Consider the following 19,296-nt stretch of genomic DNA (forward strand, 5'->3'; position numbering starts at 1 on the left):
GTAGCATGTTGTTTTCAGAATAATATCGGCACAAAATTGTATTTGAAAATTAACTAATGCCACACAATAGAATATTCGTCTCGAACATTGTTAATCACCTAGCAAAGAGGATATATAGAATAGAGGAGCACTGTCATAGTAAATGTTGTAGCCAGTACAGTAAATTCACTGCCATCTATCGACAAACTATTAAAACTAAAAATGAATATGGTTAAAAGTACCATAAATGTATGTATTATATGGATAATATATATGATTTTGACCCTTGTTCTTTCACTGATATGCGTTAAAATTGTTAAATAACAAACGAAACCGTCAACACCATCTAGTCGAGAATAGGCCAAAGGTGGTAAAACGTGGTGGCGCCATATGTTCGAGAATCAAATTTTCTTGATTTCCGAGGCACGTTTTTTCATTAGACCCATCAATTACGAAGTGATATATATAAATCTTTGCACCTAGTATTTCGAGCAGACGAAAGCAAACCGGTGTGTCTACATTAATTTCAAAGTTTCAAAGTCCGCGTTCATATTAAAATTACCAGTTTAGCAACACCATTATTCTACAATCTGTATTTTACTTCCTTAACAATGTTCACATTATAAACAGATTTGTTGAACTTTCCAGTGGCCAGAATTACTCGTAGTTACCTATGTTTATGCTTTACAGTTCCCTTAATAGTCTTAAATAGGAAAATTGGTCTTACCGTTACGATTACCGACTGATTTTATTGATATTTGTATTAGGAATATTATTGAACTTGTGAAAAAAAATTATTTTGGAATTATACTAATCTGCTATTAATTTAGCTTTGTTGTATAGGTTTATGTTTTGTCCGTTAAGGACAAATTACAGAGAATTAAGTGCGTTGGACGTAGGTATAATAAGGGTAAATGCAGTAGATATTCATTCATGATCAAAACAAATCACTTTAATACATATTACATATAACCCCTAGAAACCGACCAGTCAAGAAAAACTGGCTGTCTTTTTTTTAAAAACAGCCAGTTTTATAAAAAATACCTATTTAAACATTTCTTGTGTAACATAAGACGTGTCATGAGCTCATGAGTATGAGTCAATAACAAATCAATCACTTACGGGTGTTTTTTAAAGATGTAATTCTAATGTTTGTAAACAAGGGGGCGTGTCACACTTAGTCACGGTTATGTAAGTGCAGCGCAGTTCAACCACGATCAACGGTAAACATACTCAAGGCCACGGTATAAAAACACGATTCCGTCAGTTTCGTGCCTAAACGGAAAGGGTAACTCACGGTATTATACCTAATGTGCAAGATAAAAGAGGAGTCCGATTCCGATTTAACATTTTGTTATGGTTTTGAACTGGTTTTGATACAACCTTGACCATTGGCTTGGTTACTGGCGGTCATCTCATGCACGAGATTTAATCTTGTTGAAGCAAATAAAGATTTTGATTTGCACATTTTTGGTTTTTAGGGTTCCGTTTCCGTACCTCAAAAGGAAAAAAAGGAAATCCTATAAGATCACTCGTGTGTTTGTCTATCAATTTTCTCCGTCCCTGTCCTACCCTACATTTTAAAACTGGTAATTAGAAAGGAATAAACTGCAATCGTCATCCGAATGTCACATTTACTGTTCGATTGGCTTTTATCGATAGACTCATACTAATTTATTGATAATATTCTTAAATATATGATTGCCTCTGAAATAAGTTTTTTAGGCCAAATATGGTTCTGCATTGAAAGCGATAGTCAGAACAACTCGGCAGCGATTTTGATAGCTCAGACTGTGAAGATTGACGTTAAAATAACACAGTCTGTGCTATCAAAAGTCTACTACTTTTCTCTCTACTATGTTTCAGTTTTAAGTTTATAAAATGCATATGTACGCTAGTCTGTAATATGGGCCTTGTTGCCTGAATTAAATTTTAAATAAATAAACATACTTCTTTTTTTAAATTAATATTGACGATGCGTGTTGCAGATAACTTCAGTTTAGATTCAGTTTTGACGAAACCTGAGGTGGTGGATGAGCTTTCTGTAATGTGATTCTGCCCTGCCTCTGTCTGCCTGTTTCTGTGATGTGTGTGTGGCCTGCGTTGTGGATCTGATGGCATGCCTTTTTTTGGTTAATAAAATTTATGCGCGACTAACGTACGGCACCGAGCTATGGGGCCGATCCTCGGATTGGCAGCGAGTGTTTTCGATGCAAAAGAGAGTAGTCCGAGCAATGGCCGGCGTGCCCGACGACGTCTCAGCACGCGAGCTGTTTAAGGAATTCCATATACTACCCCTGCCTTGCTTATATCTGTACCAAGTAGCCATGTTCACTTATGGACACATCGATGAGTTCAAGCGCAGGGGTACGAATCCGAAATACGGCTTGCGTAGCAATGAACATGAGTATAGGCTAAGTACAATCTCGCACAAACTCGCTAAAACGGAAAGATCAGTATACTACCTAGGACCTTCCGTGTATAATCGGTTGCCAAGCACAGTACGAAATGCAGCATCCGCCCAAAGCTTTAAAAGTAGACTGAAGTCGTGGCTTGAGGAGAATAATTTTTATAATTATCAAGATTTTTTCAATCTGCCTCTTGCAGTATAAATGATATAATTTTTTGTAATTAAATATATATAATGTATTTTAATAAATAAATATATTAATACTTAAAAATAAGTACTATTTAAATATACCAAATGTGAAATGCGAAATAATCTAATTATGTATTGACCTATAACTGTGTGTTATGAATAATAAATTTCATTTCATTTCATTTCATATCAATAAATAAATAAATAAAAATCGCTGCCGAGGTAGCTTGGTCTGACTAAGTTTTCGGCCAAATATGCTTATGCACTATGCACTCAAAGCGTTAGCGCTCCGTGAAACTATTATTTTTGCATTTTTAGCAAGGAACTAAGATTGTGGAATTTGTGGCCATTGCACGATGCAATTAGTCATGTTTGTGATTGCGACTAACGCAGTTTAAACCGTAAACGGAACCGAGGCCACCCTACAACAATACCTATTCGTGTTGTTATTAAGAAACGCAGTAACTGCTAGAAGAGAACACGAGAATCATGAATCAATAAGTACAATCTGGTACTGATGAATAATTAAATGAACGTAATTATAGTATAATAGTATGTATGTGAAAGCATTAAGGTATGTCATGTAAGTATAATCAATTATTGTTTAAATTTCTCGTTGTCGTAATAGTAGGTGGTAGGCTTCTGCAATCATCAACTGCATGCCTAAAGCGATTTGTGTAGCGTCGATTGATTCCAACTCGACTTTAGCCTAATTGAATATGCCTACAGTTGTTTTTTAATCATTTTACACGAGGTACAAGTTACAAGTAAAAGTAGTCAGGTACAAGTAAAAGTACGTACCAAGAAGACAGCCATGTCGTAAGGAATGCAAGGAACTACGTTAGATGAGGGCGGGGCGGCAGGGGAAAGTATTTTGGAAAAATATCTCGTATAGGTGTGTGAGGCCGTCTTGAGGGTGAATGATGATAATGACAGCGATAACGAAATGGCAACAAAGAATTTTATTGGTTATGATAACCAAGGCAATTGTAATAATCAAATCAATTTACTTACCTCCACTCAATTGAACCATAATTAGGAATAAAATAAATTATTATTAAGCGTTCTCTGGGAATGGGAAAACAATTAAATAGAATACCTCGGTGGAGTCAATAAAATTGTATGCTCGGTTGTTTTCGCGGGCACGGTCAAGGTTACGCTTCGATGAATAATAGAATAACACGGCGCCCAAGACTGGTACTGTCTAGCAAAGAAATGTAGACATGTTGTGGATTGGCTATGCACACTGGCTATGATATTGACTCGCTGCCTGGCTGCTATGTCAGCTTACATTTGTCACATAGCATACTCAGCAAACTCTATATACGTAAGATTTAATAGGTCGACTTTCAGGCATATATAGGTATATACTTAGGTATAGTAAGCTGCAGGGTTAAGTGACCCTCCTGCATAAAAAAAATCGTTTGCAGGGGGGGTCACTCAATCCTCCAGTTAACTGTACCTACCTATTTAAACATAAAACATCACGAATTAATCAATGGGGAAATGTTACAACTTCCTTGCTTCTATTTTGTGTACGTAGTAGGTATACCGACGGTTTTTTATCTAGCTCGAATGGGCTGGAAGATGGTTGGAAATATCTACATGCGGTCCACCGGCGCCCCGGCGTCGCATGGCGAGTGACATCATCCAAGGACAACGAATCAAGGTTTATTTGGATACCACTGAACGAACCATTGTTTTATTTTTAACTTGGTACGGTAGATTCGTGGCTTCTGCAGACTTTAGAGGTTAATATATAATAACTAGCGACCCGCCCCGGAATCGCACGGGTTACACAAAACCTTAACAAAAATAATACAAAAATAATATGTGAAAAACGCATGAAAATCTGTTCAGTCGTTTTTGAGTTTATCGCGAACATACAGACAGACAGATGCGGCGGGGGACTTTGTTTTATAATATTCAGCCCATATACGTCCCATTGCTGGGCACAGGCCTCCTCTCATGCGCGAAGGGCTTGGGATATAGTCCCCACGCTAGCCCAAATGCGAATGCGTTTAAAGGCTAGGTTGCTTTTATATTAAATAATAAACATTCGTGAATTATCACAGAGGCATACGCCTGTGGTGGCTAGGCTATTATATGTATGTGGTGGTAGGTGGTAGGTATCTAATTCGGAGGCTAATTCGAACTTAACAAATTGATCTTATTTTGACATCACTCGCAGCGCATCACGATTGCACTTGCACCAGTAGATACTTAGTGCTTAAGTACAGTGCAAGTGATGTTAAAATGATATAGTTAAGTTCCCCAGAACAGCTAAAGTGCACGCGGAGGTAAGTAACCTAACCTTGCCTAACTCTTGGACTTGGTCTGCAACTCAATCGAAAAGATCTACCTAGTAGAGTCAAGATTGATCTTGACCACTGGATTATATTGATTTCTGTAATCATATTAGTATTATTAAAGTGTAAAATATTACATCATAATTAAAGCCTGACCAATAATATAATATATGATCTTATGATCATTGTCAAGAGGGCGCTGTAATTCTCATTCATATGGTGACAGTTCATTATAGTATGAAAAAAACCGGCCAAGTGCGAGTCGAGTGCGACACGAAGGGTTCCGTACCATTACGCAAAAAACGGCAAAAAATCACGTTTGTTGTAGATATGGGAGCCTTAGGGCCTGTTTTACAATGTCCAAGTAAAGTCCTGAATAAGCTACTTGCCACTTCTGACGAATAAAGTTATCTTTGGCGTTTCACAATCTTCAAATAAGCTTAACTGGTAAATAAACCTTTACAACTGAAGGTAGTTTTATCTGGCAGTCTGGCAGTTAAGTTATTTGTTAATTAGCTATCAAATACTTTACATGGACATTGTGAAACAGGCCCTCAAACATTTATTTTATTCTGTTTTTAATGTTTGATAATGTTATAGCGGCAACAGAAATACATCATCTGTGAAAATTTCAACTGTCTAGCTATCACGGTTCATGAGATAGCCTGGTGGCAGACGGACGGACGGACAGCGGAGTCTTAGTAATAGGGTCCCGTTTTACCTTTTGGGTACGGAACCCTAAAAAAATAGTTCCAATGAAATTCCGCAACATGGCGCGTGATCATAATATATAACTGCTCAGGCTTTACCTATTACCTATTAATCAGCATGCCTTTATTTAATGTTATCTATGTCTTAGTAAATTACTTTTATCTTAGCATTATGTAACTGTTATAAAAATAAATGTCTGCCTGAGATAAGAATTAAATCATAATTAATACGCGTGTAATATTGTGTATAATAAAATTCATGTTGTTATTGTCCTTCCGTAAATGATATTCGCTATCACTTTGCATTCACTGCTTTAAAGGTGTAGGTACCTATACAGTGTATAAATCCAATACGGGCAATAAATTAAACCAGATGTAGAATTTAAATCCGTCTAATCACTAATTAATAAGTTTTTTTTAAGTTACACTTAATTATGACCCATAATTAATTTTTTTTAATGTACCGAGCAGCAATGTACTGCAAACATTAAGAAACATAAGATGACATGATATTACGAGATACGAGCTTTTTATAGTCAACAAGCGATTTGTATGGTTAAAATTTTCATTGTATTTCTAAGCAAAATCTATCAATATATTTCTTAGGTCCTATGCTAGCCACCGTTTAAATATTCGCCCGTATTGAATTTACACTCTGTACACGTATACCTTGTATTACAGGATTCCTTCCAAAGGGAGAGAAAATTGTTTTGGTATTTAATTAGTTATTAAAGAACAAGTTTGGGAACAAATCAAATCATTTTATTAAATATTTTTGATTTGTGTTTTTTTTTAAGTAGTCACACTACTATATATAAATTAAAAACTGTAATAGATGTCATATATTAAAGAAAAAGTGACGAAGCCCTCCAGTGGTGAAGGCCGGATTCGAACCGGCGTCTTTAGCCGCGATAGCAAAGGACGCCGGTTTGAATCCGGCCTTCACCACTGGAGGGCTTCGTCACTTTTTCTTTAATATATGACATCTATTACAGTTTTTAGTTATTAAAGAGTTTAATTTCCATTCGCGCCTTCTCCTTCATTATTTATGTTTACTTGTTCAGCATTACCTACGCATTAAATTACCGCCTAAATTAAGTACCTAGTACGGTAGGAGTAATTAATATAGCAAGATTAGCAGAAGTTCAAGTTATTTTTTAAGGGGATTTTATTTTAACACGTAATTAAATTGTAACCAAAAATAATTGTGATCGAAAGTAAAAGATGTTTGCTAGAAAGTATTTAAGTTACGACTTAAACAAACAGTTACAATAAATAGAGGTACTAGGTACAGATATCGGTAAAACCTTAGGTATTAACGCAGAGCTATTAAAATGTATGACGTTATTATGGTGTCCAGTCCACTATGTTATGCAATATTGTAAATGCCACTGCGTAGTTTCCTGGCAAAACAAAAATAAAACATAATCGCAAAACAAGGCGCTAAATTAATTCACGGATTAAAAGTACAAAAACAATATGTGCTTTTAAACGACAATAAATGTATGATGATTGATTAATTTGCGGTAAACGTGAATTACACAGACATCAAGAATTGCTGCATGTGAGTTACTTAAGGGTCAATAGTGATTCCATTTGTGAGGCACTGGTTGTCATTGCATGCACCAGTGTCTCAAAAATGGGTTAAATAATAAGTCTTGTATAGGTATTAATTAATTTATGAACATAACATGTAACTTATTTTTACTCGACCATGACTTTGGCTTATTTGGAAATCTATATGAATCATATTTTATTCGTTTCTTAATTTTTATTCTTTTATTTTTGACATGTTTCCTGTAAGTTAGTTAATATTTTAGTAAACATTTTAATTTTTAAGTTTTTATTTTAATTTTAATATTGTTTTATGTTTCAAAGCTTTTATGATTTATGAGCCATGTTGTTGCTTGAATTAAAAATGAATACAATACTATACTATTCGGATGAAGACTGCAGCAATGAGCAACGTTGACGCGGGCTATGAGTATATATATAGGTATATGTCAACCATAACAAAAACTATGACAGCGTGTGTGCGATAAATTAGGCAAGTACTTGTAGGTACACGTGCATCCTTAAACCTCTCGTATGCCGCGATTTTTTTTTCAAATAGTTTCCTCGTCATTTTGTTTTTGATATTGTATGATATAGACATTTGGCTATGGCTAGACCTGGCATATTCATTTCAAATAAGAAAATATTCGACATACAAGTATCCTATCGCAGTGGTATTGATATCGATGTTGGTCATGCGGCAAAGGGAACTTGTTAAATACGTACTAGGTACTGGCCTACTCGCACTCAGAAAGAAAGGTCCAGTCGCCCCATTTTGCATTATGTCAGGTATTAAGCACATGTACAAAAACATGCGTTAATAATTAATAATGTGCTACGACTCCAGTATTGTTTTTCACAAGTCCTTCGCAATTCGCATGTGTAGATTATCCTGTTTACGTTTTGGGCCATGTGCTTATTAATGATAATGGTTTCCGGTTGGCCCATTTATTTATTGGTCCAATACTTAATTAACGGGTTAATTTTTTTCGCATGCGTAGGTATGTTTATATTTAAACAGATTGGTTAAAGAGAACGTTACTGATGGAATATGTAGATACGTAGGTACCTTACATATGCGTATGGTGGTCAAAAATCGTGGGCGCAGAGCAGAAAAAATCGCTCGCGAAAAAAATGCAAAAATATGACTAAAAATTCGGTCAGTAAATATCCTGTTCATGCATAGAAAAGCCACCGAGAACAGAGAGGATTGGAAAAGGAGACAAAGGCATTTGTCCAGTAGGTATAATTCCCAATAGTAGGCAAGTGGTAGGTAAGTATGTCGTAACTCGTAAATCCCATTACTGGGGAAAAATGCTTTAGAAGAGATACCTATCGAGATATTCGAGATAGAGAGCGTGCTCATCCTATCCTATAAAAATATGATTTAGATTTCAGAAATAATGGATTGCAATTTCAGCGTTATTTGGGAAATTAACTTAGTAAAGGTTTGTATTTTTTTAGATTATTTGTAAAGTTCATTTTACTTTGAAAAGGTAGGTACCTATTCCTTATAACTTTGAGAGTACGAGCGGTAGTTAGTTATGTTATAATACGGATTACAAAGCAGATAGATTATCTACTGTTTTTTTACTTGTCAATAATACAAGTGCTTCTCGAATAACAAACGTTGCGTCAGAATAGTTTGTCTTTCGTATTATCAAGTATTATGGAGAATTTGATACTAGAATAAATTATACATTGCAAAAAATACATCCACGTGATGTGATACTAACACAAACAGAGATACTAATGCATATCCGATTATGTCAAATATGTCCATTATATGCAATGTTACGTAGACAAATATAAATGGACTTTATTTGCAAGATTTCTTAAGATTTAACTTGCGCTTTGTGATAAAAAAAACATATCTTTAGTGTACCAGATCCAGATGGGACTGTTCCCATCTGTGTGCGTAGCCAATATGCCAACCGTTTACGCTCCATAGCATAGCGAGCTGTCAACTGTCACTCTAATAAGGAGTGATAGAGATGATTACGCTACGCTACGGAGCGTAACGATTGGCATGTTGGCTAATAAGCACGCATATGAGCAAATCGGAAGATACAAACCCAACATTTTTCTTCTGCTGGAGACTATTGAGACTATACAGTTGAAAACCAGGAGCCCGATTCCGATTAAACAACTTGTAATGGTTTTGATACAAGCTTGAAGTTCGCTCAAGCTGATTGGCGCATGCGAAACCTACGATCTCCAAGGCGTATCAAAACCATGACAATTTGTTACACCTGAATCGGGATCCCGGTTAATATTAAAACGAAATCATCACTCATATAGTCATAATTTTATCACACACTTCACACAGGTAAAAAAAGAAATAGGTACCTATTAGATTTAATCAGAAAATCGTTAAGGAAAACTGGCGTCATTTCTGTGGACATTATAAAAGTTAACGATTTTGATACATAATATTGTCTTCGGTTACCGCGATAGTTACTCATGAAATAAAACTATGAAAACGGATTATATCGCGTATATTGAATTTATAATACATCCCGACGTTTCGAAATCTTTACAGCGTTCGTGGTCAACGGGTGACTGAGGAAAAATGACAAAATGCAAAAATACCCACATACTAAAATAATGAACAATCATAGACTACAAACTTTAAGGCCATTCTGCCTTTTGTCAGGGGGGTCACGGACAGGATCAGCCACATCTTGAAGCGTGCTTCTATAAAAACATATTTCAAGCCAATGAAGAAGATGTCACAATTCCTGAGGCCTGTAAAATGCAATACCCCTCTACAGACTGCAGGAGTGTACAGGCTGGACTGTGAGTGTGGCCTATCATATGTCGGGCAGACGAAACGGAGCATTTCCACTCGGGTGAAGGAACACATAGCTGATGTCAAGCACCGTCGACCTAGGTCTGCTGTCTGTGAGCATGTCATGGATAAAGCCAATCACTCAATCAAGTTTGATAAGCCTCTGGTTCTTGCCAAGGAGAAGCGTTACATACCCAGAATGCTGCGCGAGGCCATTGAGATTAAGAAATATCCAAACTTTAATAGGGAAGATGGCTTTTCTCTACCACCAGCTTGGGATCCTGTAGTCCACCTGATAAAGGAGCAAGCGAGACATAGACTGTGAGACCGTAGTGTTGGATGATGCTGGACATTCTGATGTTTTGAAAAGATGTGTCCCGCCGAGTTTGTTGCCGGTCCCATATTGGGATACCCTCCTACAATTTAGGAGTGAATTAAATCTTCTCGGGTCCGTGGTGTAGGGTTGGAGCCGGCATAGTTTATTTTTATCGCATATATATATATATCTTTACTTGAAAAATAATTATAGTGTATAACTAGCCTTATGAACCGATTTTGCATGTACAACCAGCCTTAAAGTTTGTAGTCTATGATTGTTCATTATTTTAGTATGTGGGTATTTTTGCATTTTGTCATTTTTCCTCAGTCACCCGTTGACCACGAACGCTGTAAAGAGTTCGAAACGTCGGGATGTATTATAAATTCAATATACGCGATATAATCCGTTTTCATAGTTTTATTTCATGATTTTGATACATTTTTCTAAGATCATACAAATTTAAAGAAGTAAAAGGTTTAAGGAAACATCCCTACAAAGTACGAAAATTAGGCTTCTAAGTCCGTTTATTTTATGATATTTACATAACCCTTAACTCATACTAAAAAGTTTTTGACCCCATTTACCTTTTCTGGTATTTACCTGTGTTCCACAGGAGAGATGTGCAGTGTCATACGGAAATCGACTGTAGGTAGGTATGTGAGTAATAAGAATAAGTATTTATATGTAATGCTACGTAAGCGCCACGTGTCCATGTTATTGTTTACGAGGTTTCGTAACGTAAGTACATCTCGTAAATATCTCTCCGCACCTAGAATACTTCAGCAGATGTAAACAATCGATTTGGGTCAACAGTCTATTTCTAAGATACAAGACTGTGTGTGAACACAATATAATACTGACATACCTAACCCCCACTGCTGCCCGCAAAGCGACTTTACTTTACTTTACTTTACTTTATTAGGTACACTAAACAGATATATCGTATCGTATATCATGAGAAACATACAATTCACATAATGAACTGATGAAGATTGGTAAAAATTGTCCTACGTCATTCCCCAGCCTTTCCATCCCATTTTTTCTATCATTTTTTTCTATTTCCATCCCAACTTTAATGTAAATCGGTTCAGCAGCGGTAAACGCGAAGAGCTAACACACAGACAGACAGTTACTTTTTATTTATAATATAAGCGTATTGCGGTTTCCTTTTTAATTTTTTTTGTCATCTATTGTAAATAAATCAATATGATATAAAGACCTTCTTACACAAATTGACTGTCCCGCGGTAAGCTCAAGAAGGCTTGTGTTGTGGGTAGGGTACCCAGACAATGATATATGTAATATACAAATACTTAAATAAATAGAAAACATCCATGACTCAGGACAGGACAGTTGTATAAGGAAATATTACATTCAGAGCGGAGAGAAGCGTTCAAGTATTGTCGGATGAAATGAAACAGATATGTTCAATCTAAAGAGCCAGTTTGGGAAAATGTCACTACACTTCAAATCAATGAAATTGTATGGAAATTTCTTCACAAAGTGACCCCTAAAGCCAATAGCACTGCCTCAAAGCTAAGTCTGTTTATGATAAAGTAGGAGTATCTACACAGGTAGAAAACCGGTTCTGCACGTTTTAATATAAGAAGCTAGTCTATTTAGCCCATCCTTGAAGCCCCACGATAACAATTCACGAATATAAATTAATCAACACATAACTTACACTGTTTTAAACTTTGCAAAAACTACGCATATAGCAGATTCGGCGTGGGTGTGTGGGTAATCGTAACATTGGGGACGCGAGTGTGCGTGAACACAGATGGTGTATGCCACGTGTCTGTAGACGCGACAGTCGACTGAGTGATGTAAACAAATAGGTATGTCTGTACCAAAGTAAAATTCCATGGAACTTCCAACGAGCTTGTAACTATTTATATGAAAACGTTATTATAATGCCAACTACTCCGCTAGCTTCAGTTTTCTTTCTAACTGCCCTTCCGGGGGACCTGACAGAGGTACGTACTTACTCTTAGTCCTTGGACGTTTGTCAATATAAGTAGCTTGTTTGTTTAGCATTAGAAATAATAAGGTTCTTTTTATTGAAAAATATTGAAAAACGCTTTAAAAAAATTAGTTTATATTACTTATGAAAGCAAAATAATATAAACGATCGTGATTTATAATTGTAACATATTTACTGTGACTTATTTTTCAAAAGTGATTTTTAATAAAAAGACACGTCAAGATCGCTTACCTTCTTTATAATGCTAAAACAACGAACTATTATAGGAGGAACTACCCCGCAAGGTAATAAGGTTACACTTGGAAGGGGATCATGTACTAGTTATATTAGTCTCACAGAGGTTCACCTCCCGTAATCACTGTAACATCTATCGAATAATCTCAGCGTGTTTTGATGCGAGGCGCGAGTGTGCGACACGTCTCCTATACGTGCGCGTTGTTCGGTTCGCCGGTAAACGTATTTATTTTAGGCCCCGCCAGCGCTCGGCTCAGTCGCTCATTCCTCCTCCGACAGTGTGCAAGTGTGTGAATTTTGAAGTTTACCAGAAAAAAAAATAAGACAATGTCCGCGTCCCCTATTGCTAGGCAAGCGACGCACAGCCAGTCGATCCCGACGAGGCGGGTGCTAATCTCGGACCCGGCGCAGATGCCTGATGTTTATTCCAGCACGCCTGGAGGCACCATATATTCCACTACCCCTGGAGGTAATTTGTAATTGTTACATTTTTGAATATCATTAAAGTACAAAATGCCATTTCAAATATAAAACTCATTATTTGAGGTAGGTTAGCTAGATTATTTTGTCGCTTATCTGTGCGATTTGGCTCGCGCTCAATACCTATCTTTCCGCGATAAAGTTGTCTAGATTGTTGACACGGTTATACCTAATATATGTTGCTAGGTGTATATAGTTCATGTTGCTAAATTGATTAGGTCAGTGACCTCAGGATGCATTTGTCTATTAGCCGTATTAACCCGAGAGGGGCTGAATTGTAACGGGCGTAAGATGCGACATCGAACTTTTGTCACAAGAACTTGCTCAAAGTAAGTAGCGAACAAATCGACTCAATATACCTCAATAGTTACGACACTTACGACATGACTTACTTAATAAGAATTTATAATTACACATATTTTATTTACACTTAACTTTAAACCCTGCTTGGAATCTTCAATTAGGTACACAACGTGAAACGAATTATAAAACGATTTATTCCGCTTCGAAGTAGAATCAAGTTTAACGTCTGAGAATAATAAATGTCCAAATTTGAAACACAAATTCAGTTTGGGCAGCAAAAACGCGTATTTCCGTCAAGGTCAGGTAGTTATCTTCAACTGTTTAGTTGTTTACACATGTGGTTATGTAATGCCACATGGCTGGGTAAATTATTATTTAGTCACCTCTATTTTGATTCTAGGTTAAATTGGTTTATTTATGGTGATCACGTGGACCATGATATTAAGTGTTAACGAGGTAGAAAATGACAGGTTTGCATGTCACCGATTAAGATACGGTATGACCTACTTTTGAGGTGTGAGCTACATAGTATATGGGTCATTGTGTGTCCTTAACGTTTAGGCATCGGTGACATTGACTCTTTCGTGTCCAGTCATACGCAGATAAAAATGTTAAAAATGTATGACAACACAAAACATTGTCAATTTCAACCACAGAAGGCATAGTTCATGGACTCCAAAAACTAAAATATACTCTAACAGTACATTTTCCTCAAAAATATTTGTAGGTACCTAAACAAAACAGCCAAGTAAACTTCGATTCCTATTGTAAAAACTATAGATAAGAATAAGCAAGGGGGAAGAGTGGTATAAAAAAGCCAGGTAGTTAGGCCAGGTAGCAAGCCATCAGGATTGCGTTTTACAAAAGCTTTGTAACCTGTACCTTAATCACTTCCATCTCTGGGTATACATATATCTCTTTCTATAACGTCTTATAACTTATAATATCTTGTTAGAAAGCGACATAGACAGAGATTAGAGATTACTGGTTACCTACTTGCCTGTATAAAATGCGATCCAGGTAAGCATTGTGGCTAAAAAAATAAATGCCTCGTGAGCAAAGTTTTGTATCGGAGCACTAAAAAGAAAGAGAAAGAAAGAGTTTCTTTGTATTGTAATAAGGACATTTGGCGATATTTTGAGCTTTGCTTTTATTACCTCATTTATGTAAGTACCTATATCCACAAAAACTAAAGATTTCTCAACAAGCTTAGCTTTCTTCTTATTGTACCGATAGGTTAGCAACAGTGGGCGATATGCTGATGAGGTCACGAGTTTAAACGGGCCCCAAGGCTGCCCAAACTGCTCGCTTGATTACAAAGTAAATACCGTAAATGGATTTATGCATGTATGTGTATGGTAACTAAAACTAACACTCACAAGAGTTACTTACCAACATAGGCGTGTAAATTATTAAGCAGGCCTTATAGGTTAATGCTAACTTACTTTGGGTGTCCCTTACATTTTGATTTATATTTCCGTTATTTCGAGTTTTAAAAGTTACTTAAATTTCCAACTCGGAAATAAAATATGACGGGAATAGAGATAAATTCATTAAAGCTGTTAAATATGTATAAACAAATTTCATTTCGGTATTTGAAACCAACTTATTACATTACAATTGTAGGTATTATTTTTCATTTAATCTTTGCTATAGGTACACACGTTTTGTGGTCAATAAACTCTTATTGAATCAAATGTTTATTCCGCTAAGCCATGCGGTTAAAATCGTATTATTTTCCTACTCACTGTTAACTGCGCAATACTTAACGTATTATCGTAAAAAAAAGGCACTACATAACACAGCGTCAAATAAAACCACAATAACAATACGTACTACACAGTTCTTGCTCTATTTGACGTAAGAGATATTATGATTACATTCGCTTGTTTTTTTTTTCATGATTTCTGTAGCCTTGACCGGCTGACCGCCCTTTCCATACAAACGGAATTCCGTTTTCATTTAAAAACTACGTTCTGGACTGTAATGAAACTACACATGAATGACATGAGGTATATCTAGGCCTGAAATCAGTTTATATAGATCCAGTTTATAAAACAAACGAAATAGAGCAAAAACACGTTTTTTATGAAAAACGTAAATTCGCTATATTTTTTTAACTATGGTATCTGAAGCCACAAACAAACGAAGTTTCAAACACAAAGTACAAAGTTTCAGAGCAAACTAGCTACTTGTTTTAAAATGAGAGCGGAACTACGTTTGTATGAAGAACCGAGCTTGCCGGAGACCCTTAAACTTGAGGGTTTATGTTTTAAAAATGTTAAGAGTGTTAAATACGGGTGTAACTTCACGTGCCTATTATATAAAGCAAACACGTAGGTAGAAATAATATTTTACTGGATAGTCAAATAGAAACCCTGGTCGATTATTTTGGTGATTGGCGCGCATCTCTTCGCAAGAACCAATAAGCGTGAGCGATCATCAAGGTCGTATGATAATATAATAAAAACCTTAACCAATTGTTATATCTGAATCATGCCATGAATTTTTTTTTCTTGAATTTCATGCCTAATGTAATGGTACCAATAGCGTACCTACCTACTTAAGCCGCAGTATGTAGAGTAGTATCAAAGATAGATATAACTCCGTAATAGATGGATACAGTCTAAGGAAAAAACGTGCCTCGAAAATCACGAAAATTTGATTCTCGATCAGATGGCGCCACTACCTTTGGCCTACTCTCGTATAGAGGGCGTTGACGGTTTCGTGTGTTATTTAACAATTTTAACGCATATCAGTGAAAGGATATAGGTCAAATCATATAAAATATATTAATGCAAATAAAAAAAAACATTTATCCATATTTAAATACATTTTATCGTATTTTTATAAATCTTCATTTTTGGTTTTAAAGGGTGTGGATAGATAGCAGTGAATTTACTGTGGTTACAAAATTTACTATGACAGTACCACATCCTATTCTATCCTCTTTGGTACTACAGTAAATAATAGTATAGAAATAAATCTGATTTTCATAGCTTTCATCAAATAATTTGCAAGACGTCTACGCAGAGTATTGTCGAACCGAAGTTTTCGTTTCGGCAAATCAGAATTTGGTCGGACACTATAGCGCAAAGACTCACAACATTGCGTGTGCAAACCACTTTGCTAATCTAATGAAAGCAATTCTAGGAGCTGAAGATACTGAACGTCACTGTGTATTGGCAGATAAGCTTCATTTATAGCAGCTAATGACCTACGTTTGTAGAGGTTGCTTGTAGATATAATATCTTTATCAAGGGTAGATACTGTCAGGTTCGAAACAGATATGATAATATGCACGCAGATATGACGACAAAGGGAAAGTTATGGTCAAGCTAAGTTTGAAGGCAGACAATATCCTACAATACAAGATATTATAAACTTTCAGACCTTACTTATACGGTATGCTTCTGTATGACAAGGTATAATAAAATGAGGCACGTTGTGCCATCTACGTCAAGCGGTTTATAATTATCTGCTTTGTTTATAGTAGTTACAGATTGTTTAAATAGACAAGAAATAGTTTGTTTTAATATGTGCAAGTGCATGTAAACATTGCGTCGTAAGGCTTGAGCCCCGTGGTCAATAACTACCTACATAAAATACCTAGATTTTGCACTTAGTTTGAACATTGTACGGTGCTTAAATGTTACCAAAACTTACTAATTTATTCCTAAGGGAGGGCCTCTTTATCGCTCTTGCATATTCGAGCGACATAGGTAGACAACTTTTTTCTATTTTTCGATGTTGACGGTAGATGTAGACCCTCTGGTGTTCCATGTCGTCTTGTTAGTTTTTTTTATGTAGATACCATTATGAAAACTAAACAATCAAGGACTGATACTCAGCACTTATAATAATTACGATATATTCTCTTCTTTCCAGGCACCAGGATAGTCTACGAAAGGTCTTTCATGTTGTCTCTGCGGCAGTCTCCCATCTCTCAGACGCCGCCGAAATGCTCGCTACCGGCCGCCATGTTGAAAAACCCCGGCGCGGGCAATGTATCAGTGTTGCCGACAACAAAAGATACCCGCTCGAATTCCATCTCGTTCGACGAGTCGCAGGAAACGTTTAGCATGGATCTCTAGAAGCTTATATTAAGTTTCTAAACCTTTAAATGTTATGACTTTTACACTCGATGTAATTTTATTTGAGGCGAAAACAAAGGATGAGAAGTATTTTTATTAGATTTTTGATAATGTCGAAATTCCTATAAGGTTGTGTCGTGTGGAAGAGGCATAAGATACCTCATATTCTAAGCAAGCTAAATAACAATAACTCAATTGTCAGGTAGGTACAGTTGAGGTAATTGTTTTCGCGCACAAATGGATAACATGAACATGTAACTTCAATTACATAAATATTCAGTGAGTCTACTGTTTTGCTAAGAATATGGAGTCATAGTTAAGTATATAATTATTTGCAGTTTATGCGTTTGCAGCGGGCTCTCATTATTGTCTTTGGCGATTATTGCAGAGGTTGTACAAAGCATTTGTGATTTCTGCAAATATTGCGTGCTGACAATTTTTAAAGGTTTTAATATCAATACATTAGTTTTAAGATTTTAAACATAGTTTTTTAAGCGTGACTGAACCGTTGGTAGTGCGTTCAAAACGCAATCCATTGCCCTTTTGATTACATTTTTTTAAATGGCAAAGGAGTTTTGTAAATAGTATCAGATGGCGTAAGACGCATAATTAGTTTAATCGATTAGTTTATATTTAGTAAAACAGCAAGTGCCATTGAATAGAAGTTAATTAGTTTATAATTTACTTCTGAAGTGGTGTTGCGAACATTTAGACTGCGTTCTCAATATACTTATAATGCGATGTGTATTTATAAATTCAACAATGATTTATTAAAAAATCTGTGTCTTGTGACATTACTACTCGTGTTTTAGTAAATTGATAGGTATTATTTGTCGCTGATTTTGATCCTTCATCAGAGGCCCTACCGCGAAAAACGAAAATCGAAATTTCGTTATCTGCCTCTTTATCACTTGTATGTTTGAGCGATAGATGGACAGAGAAGAAAATTTCGATTTTCTTTTTTCGCGTTAGGGCCTAAAAGGTTATCAAAAGACGCGACCGACCCCAAACTATTGCTCCCAGTTCACTAGTTATGATGAGACGACAGCAAAGTATTGTTGATTTTGCTATCACTCATGAGCAATGAAAAGGGTTACTGTATTTGGAGATGTAGATGCCACACAAAGTGACCTTTTAATTTGCTCGCGTGAGTTTAGATTAGTTAAGGTGTGAAATATGACAAATTTTGTTAATTGTTGTTCCAAAGCATTTAATAACACATATTGTAAATATATAATATTCTGTTAACGAATTGGGCTGAAATTTATTACTCAGATTCTACTGAGATAATTTGATATTACAATTTTCATTGACTGCCAATTTTTTTTTAATAAAGTTGATATTATGAGTATGTTTTGTTTCATTTGGTATACGTAGATACTTAAAAAATAACGTCTAATTTCAATAGGTAAACTGAATTATTTTACTAAGGAATTAATTTGAGATGAAAAGGCCTCACCACTTAGAGTAAACCGGGAATACACTGTATTAATGTTTTGGTCGAACTATACTTACCTGTGGCAAACACCCCTATTATGAATGCACCAGTAATGAAACATAGGTAAATCACAAATCCTGTAAAATAAGTATATAATAGTATTCAACATCAATTTTTAAACACTGGCCTGGCAACATTTTATACCATCAATAAAGACTCATAGAGCTGCTTAAGTTTGACCAATGAGGATATAATAAGATAGAGCGGTACTGTCATAGTAAATTTTGTAACCCCAGTAAATTCACTGCCATCTATCGACACACCTTAAAACTTAAAATGAAGATTTATAAAAATACGATAAAATTTATTTAAATATGGATAAATGATTTTTTTATTTGCATTAATTATTTTTATGATTTTGACCCATGTTCTTTCACTGATATGCGTTAAAATTATTAAATAACAAACGAAACCGTCAACGCCATCTATACGACAGTAGGCC

At 35.8% G+C, this 19,296-nt stretch overlaps 1 protein-coding gene across 1 annotated transcript; it reads left to right on the forward strand.

The window, feature by feature from the left end:
* The first annotated feature begins 12,723 nt into the window (after nucleotides 1-12,723).
* On the forward strand, nucleotides 12,724-18,705 carry LOC134746743 (eukaryotic translation initiation factor 4E-binding protein). Its single transcript, XM_063681269.1, has 2 exons — nucleotides 12,724-12,948; nucleotides 17,151-18,705. The coding sequence occupies exons 1-2, from the start codon at nucleotides 12,807-12,809 to the stop codon at nucleotides 17,354-17,356; spliced, it is 348 nt and encodes a 115-aa protein (XP_063537339.1). The 5' UTR covers nucleotides 12,724-12,806; the 3' UTR covers nucleotides 17,357-18,705.
* The last annotated feature ends 591 nt before the right edge of the window (nucleotides 18,706-19,296 follow it).

Source organism: Cydia strobilella, chromosome 13 (genome assembly GCF_947568885.1).
Source record: "Cydia strobilella chromosome 13, ilCydStro3.1, whole genome shotgun sequence".
Taxonomy (NCBI): Eukaryota; Metazoa; Arthropoda; class Insecta; order Lepidoptera; family Tortricidae; genus Cydia; species Cydia strobilella.

Coding starts and splice junctions, on each gene's coding strand:
- LOC134746743 (XM_063681269.1), top strand. CDS start 12,807: ATGTCCGCGTCCCCTATTGCTAGGCAAGCGACGCACAGCCAGTCGATC. Junction 12,949..17,150: donor ATATTCCACTACCCCTGGAG/GTAATTTGTAAT, acceptor TCTTCTTTCCAG/GCACCAGGATAGTCTACGAA.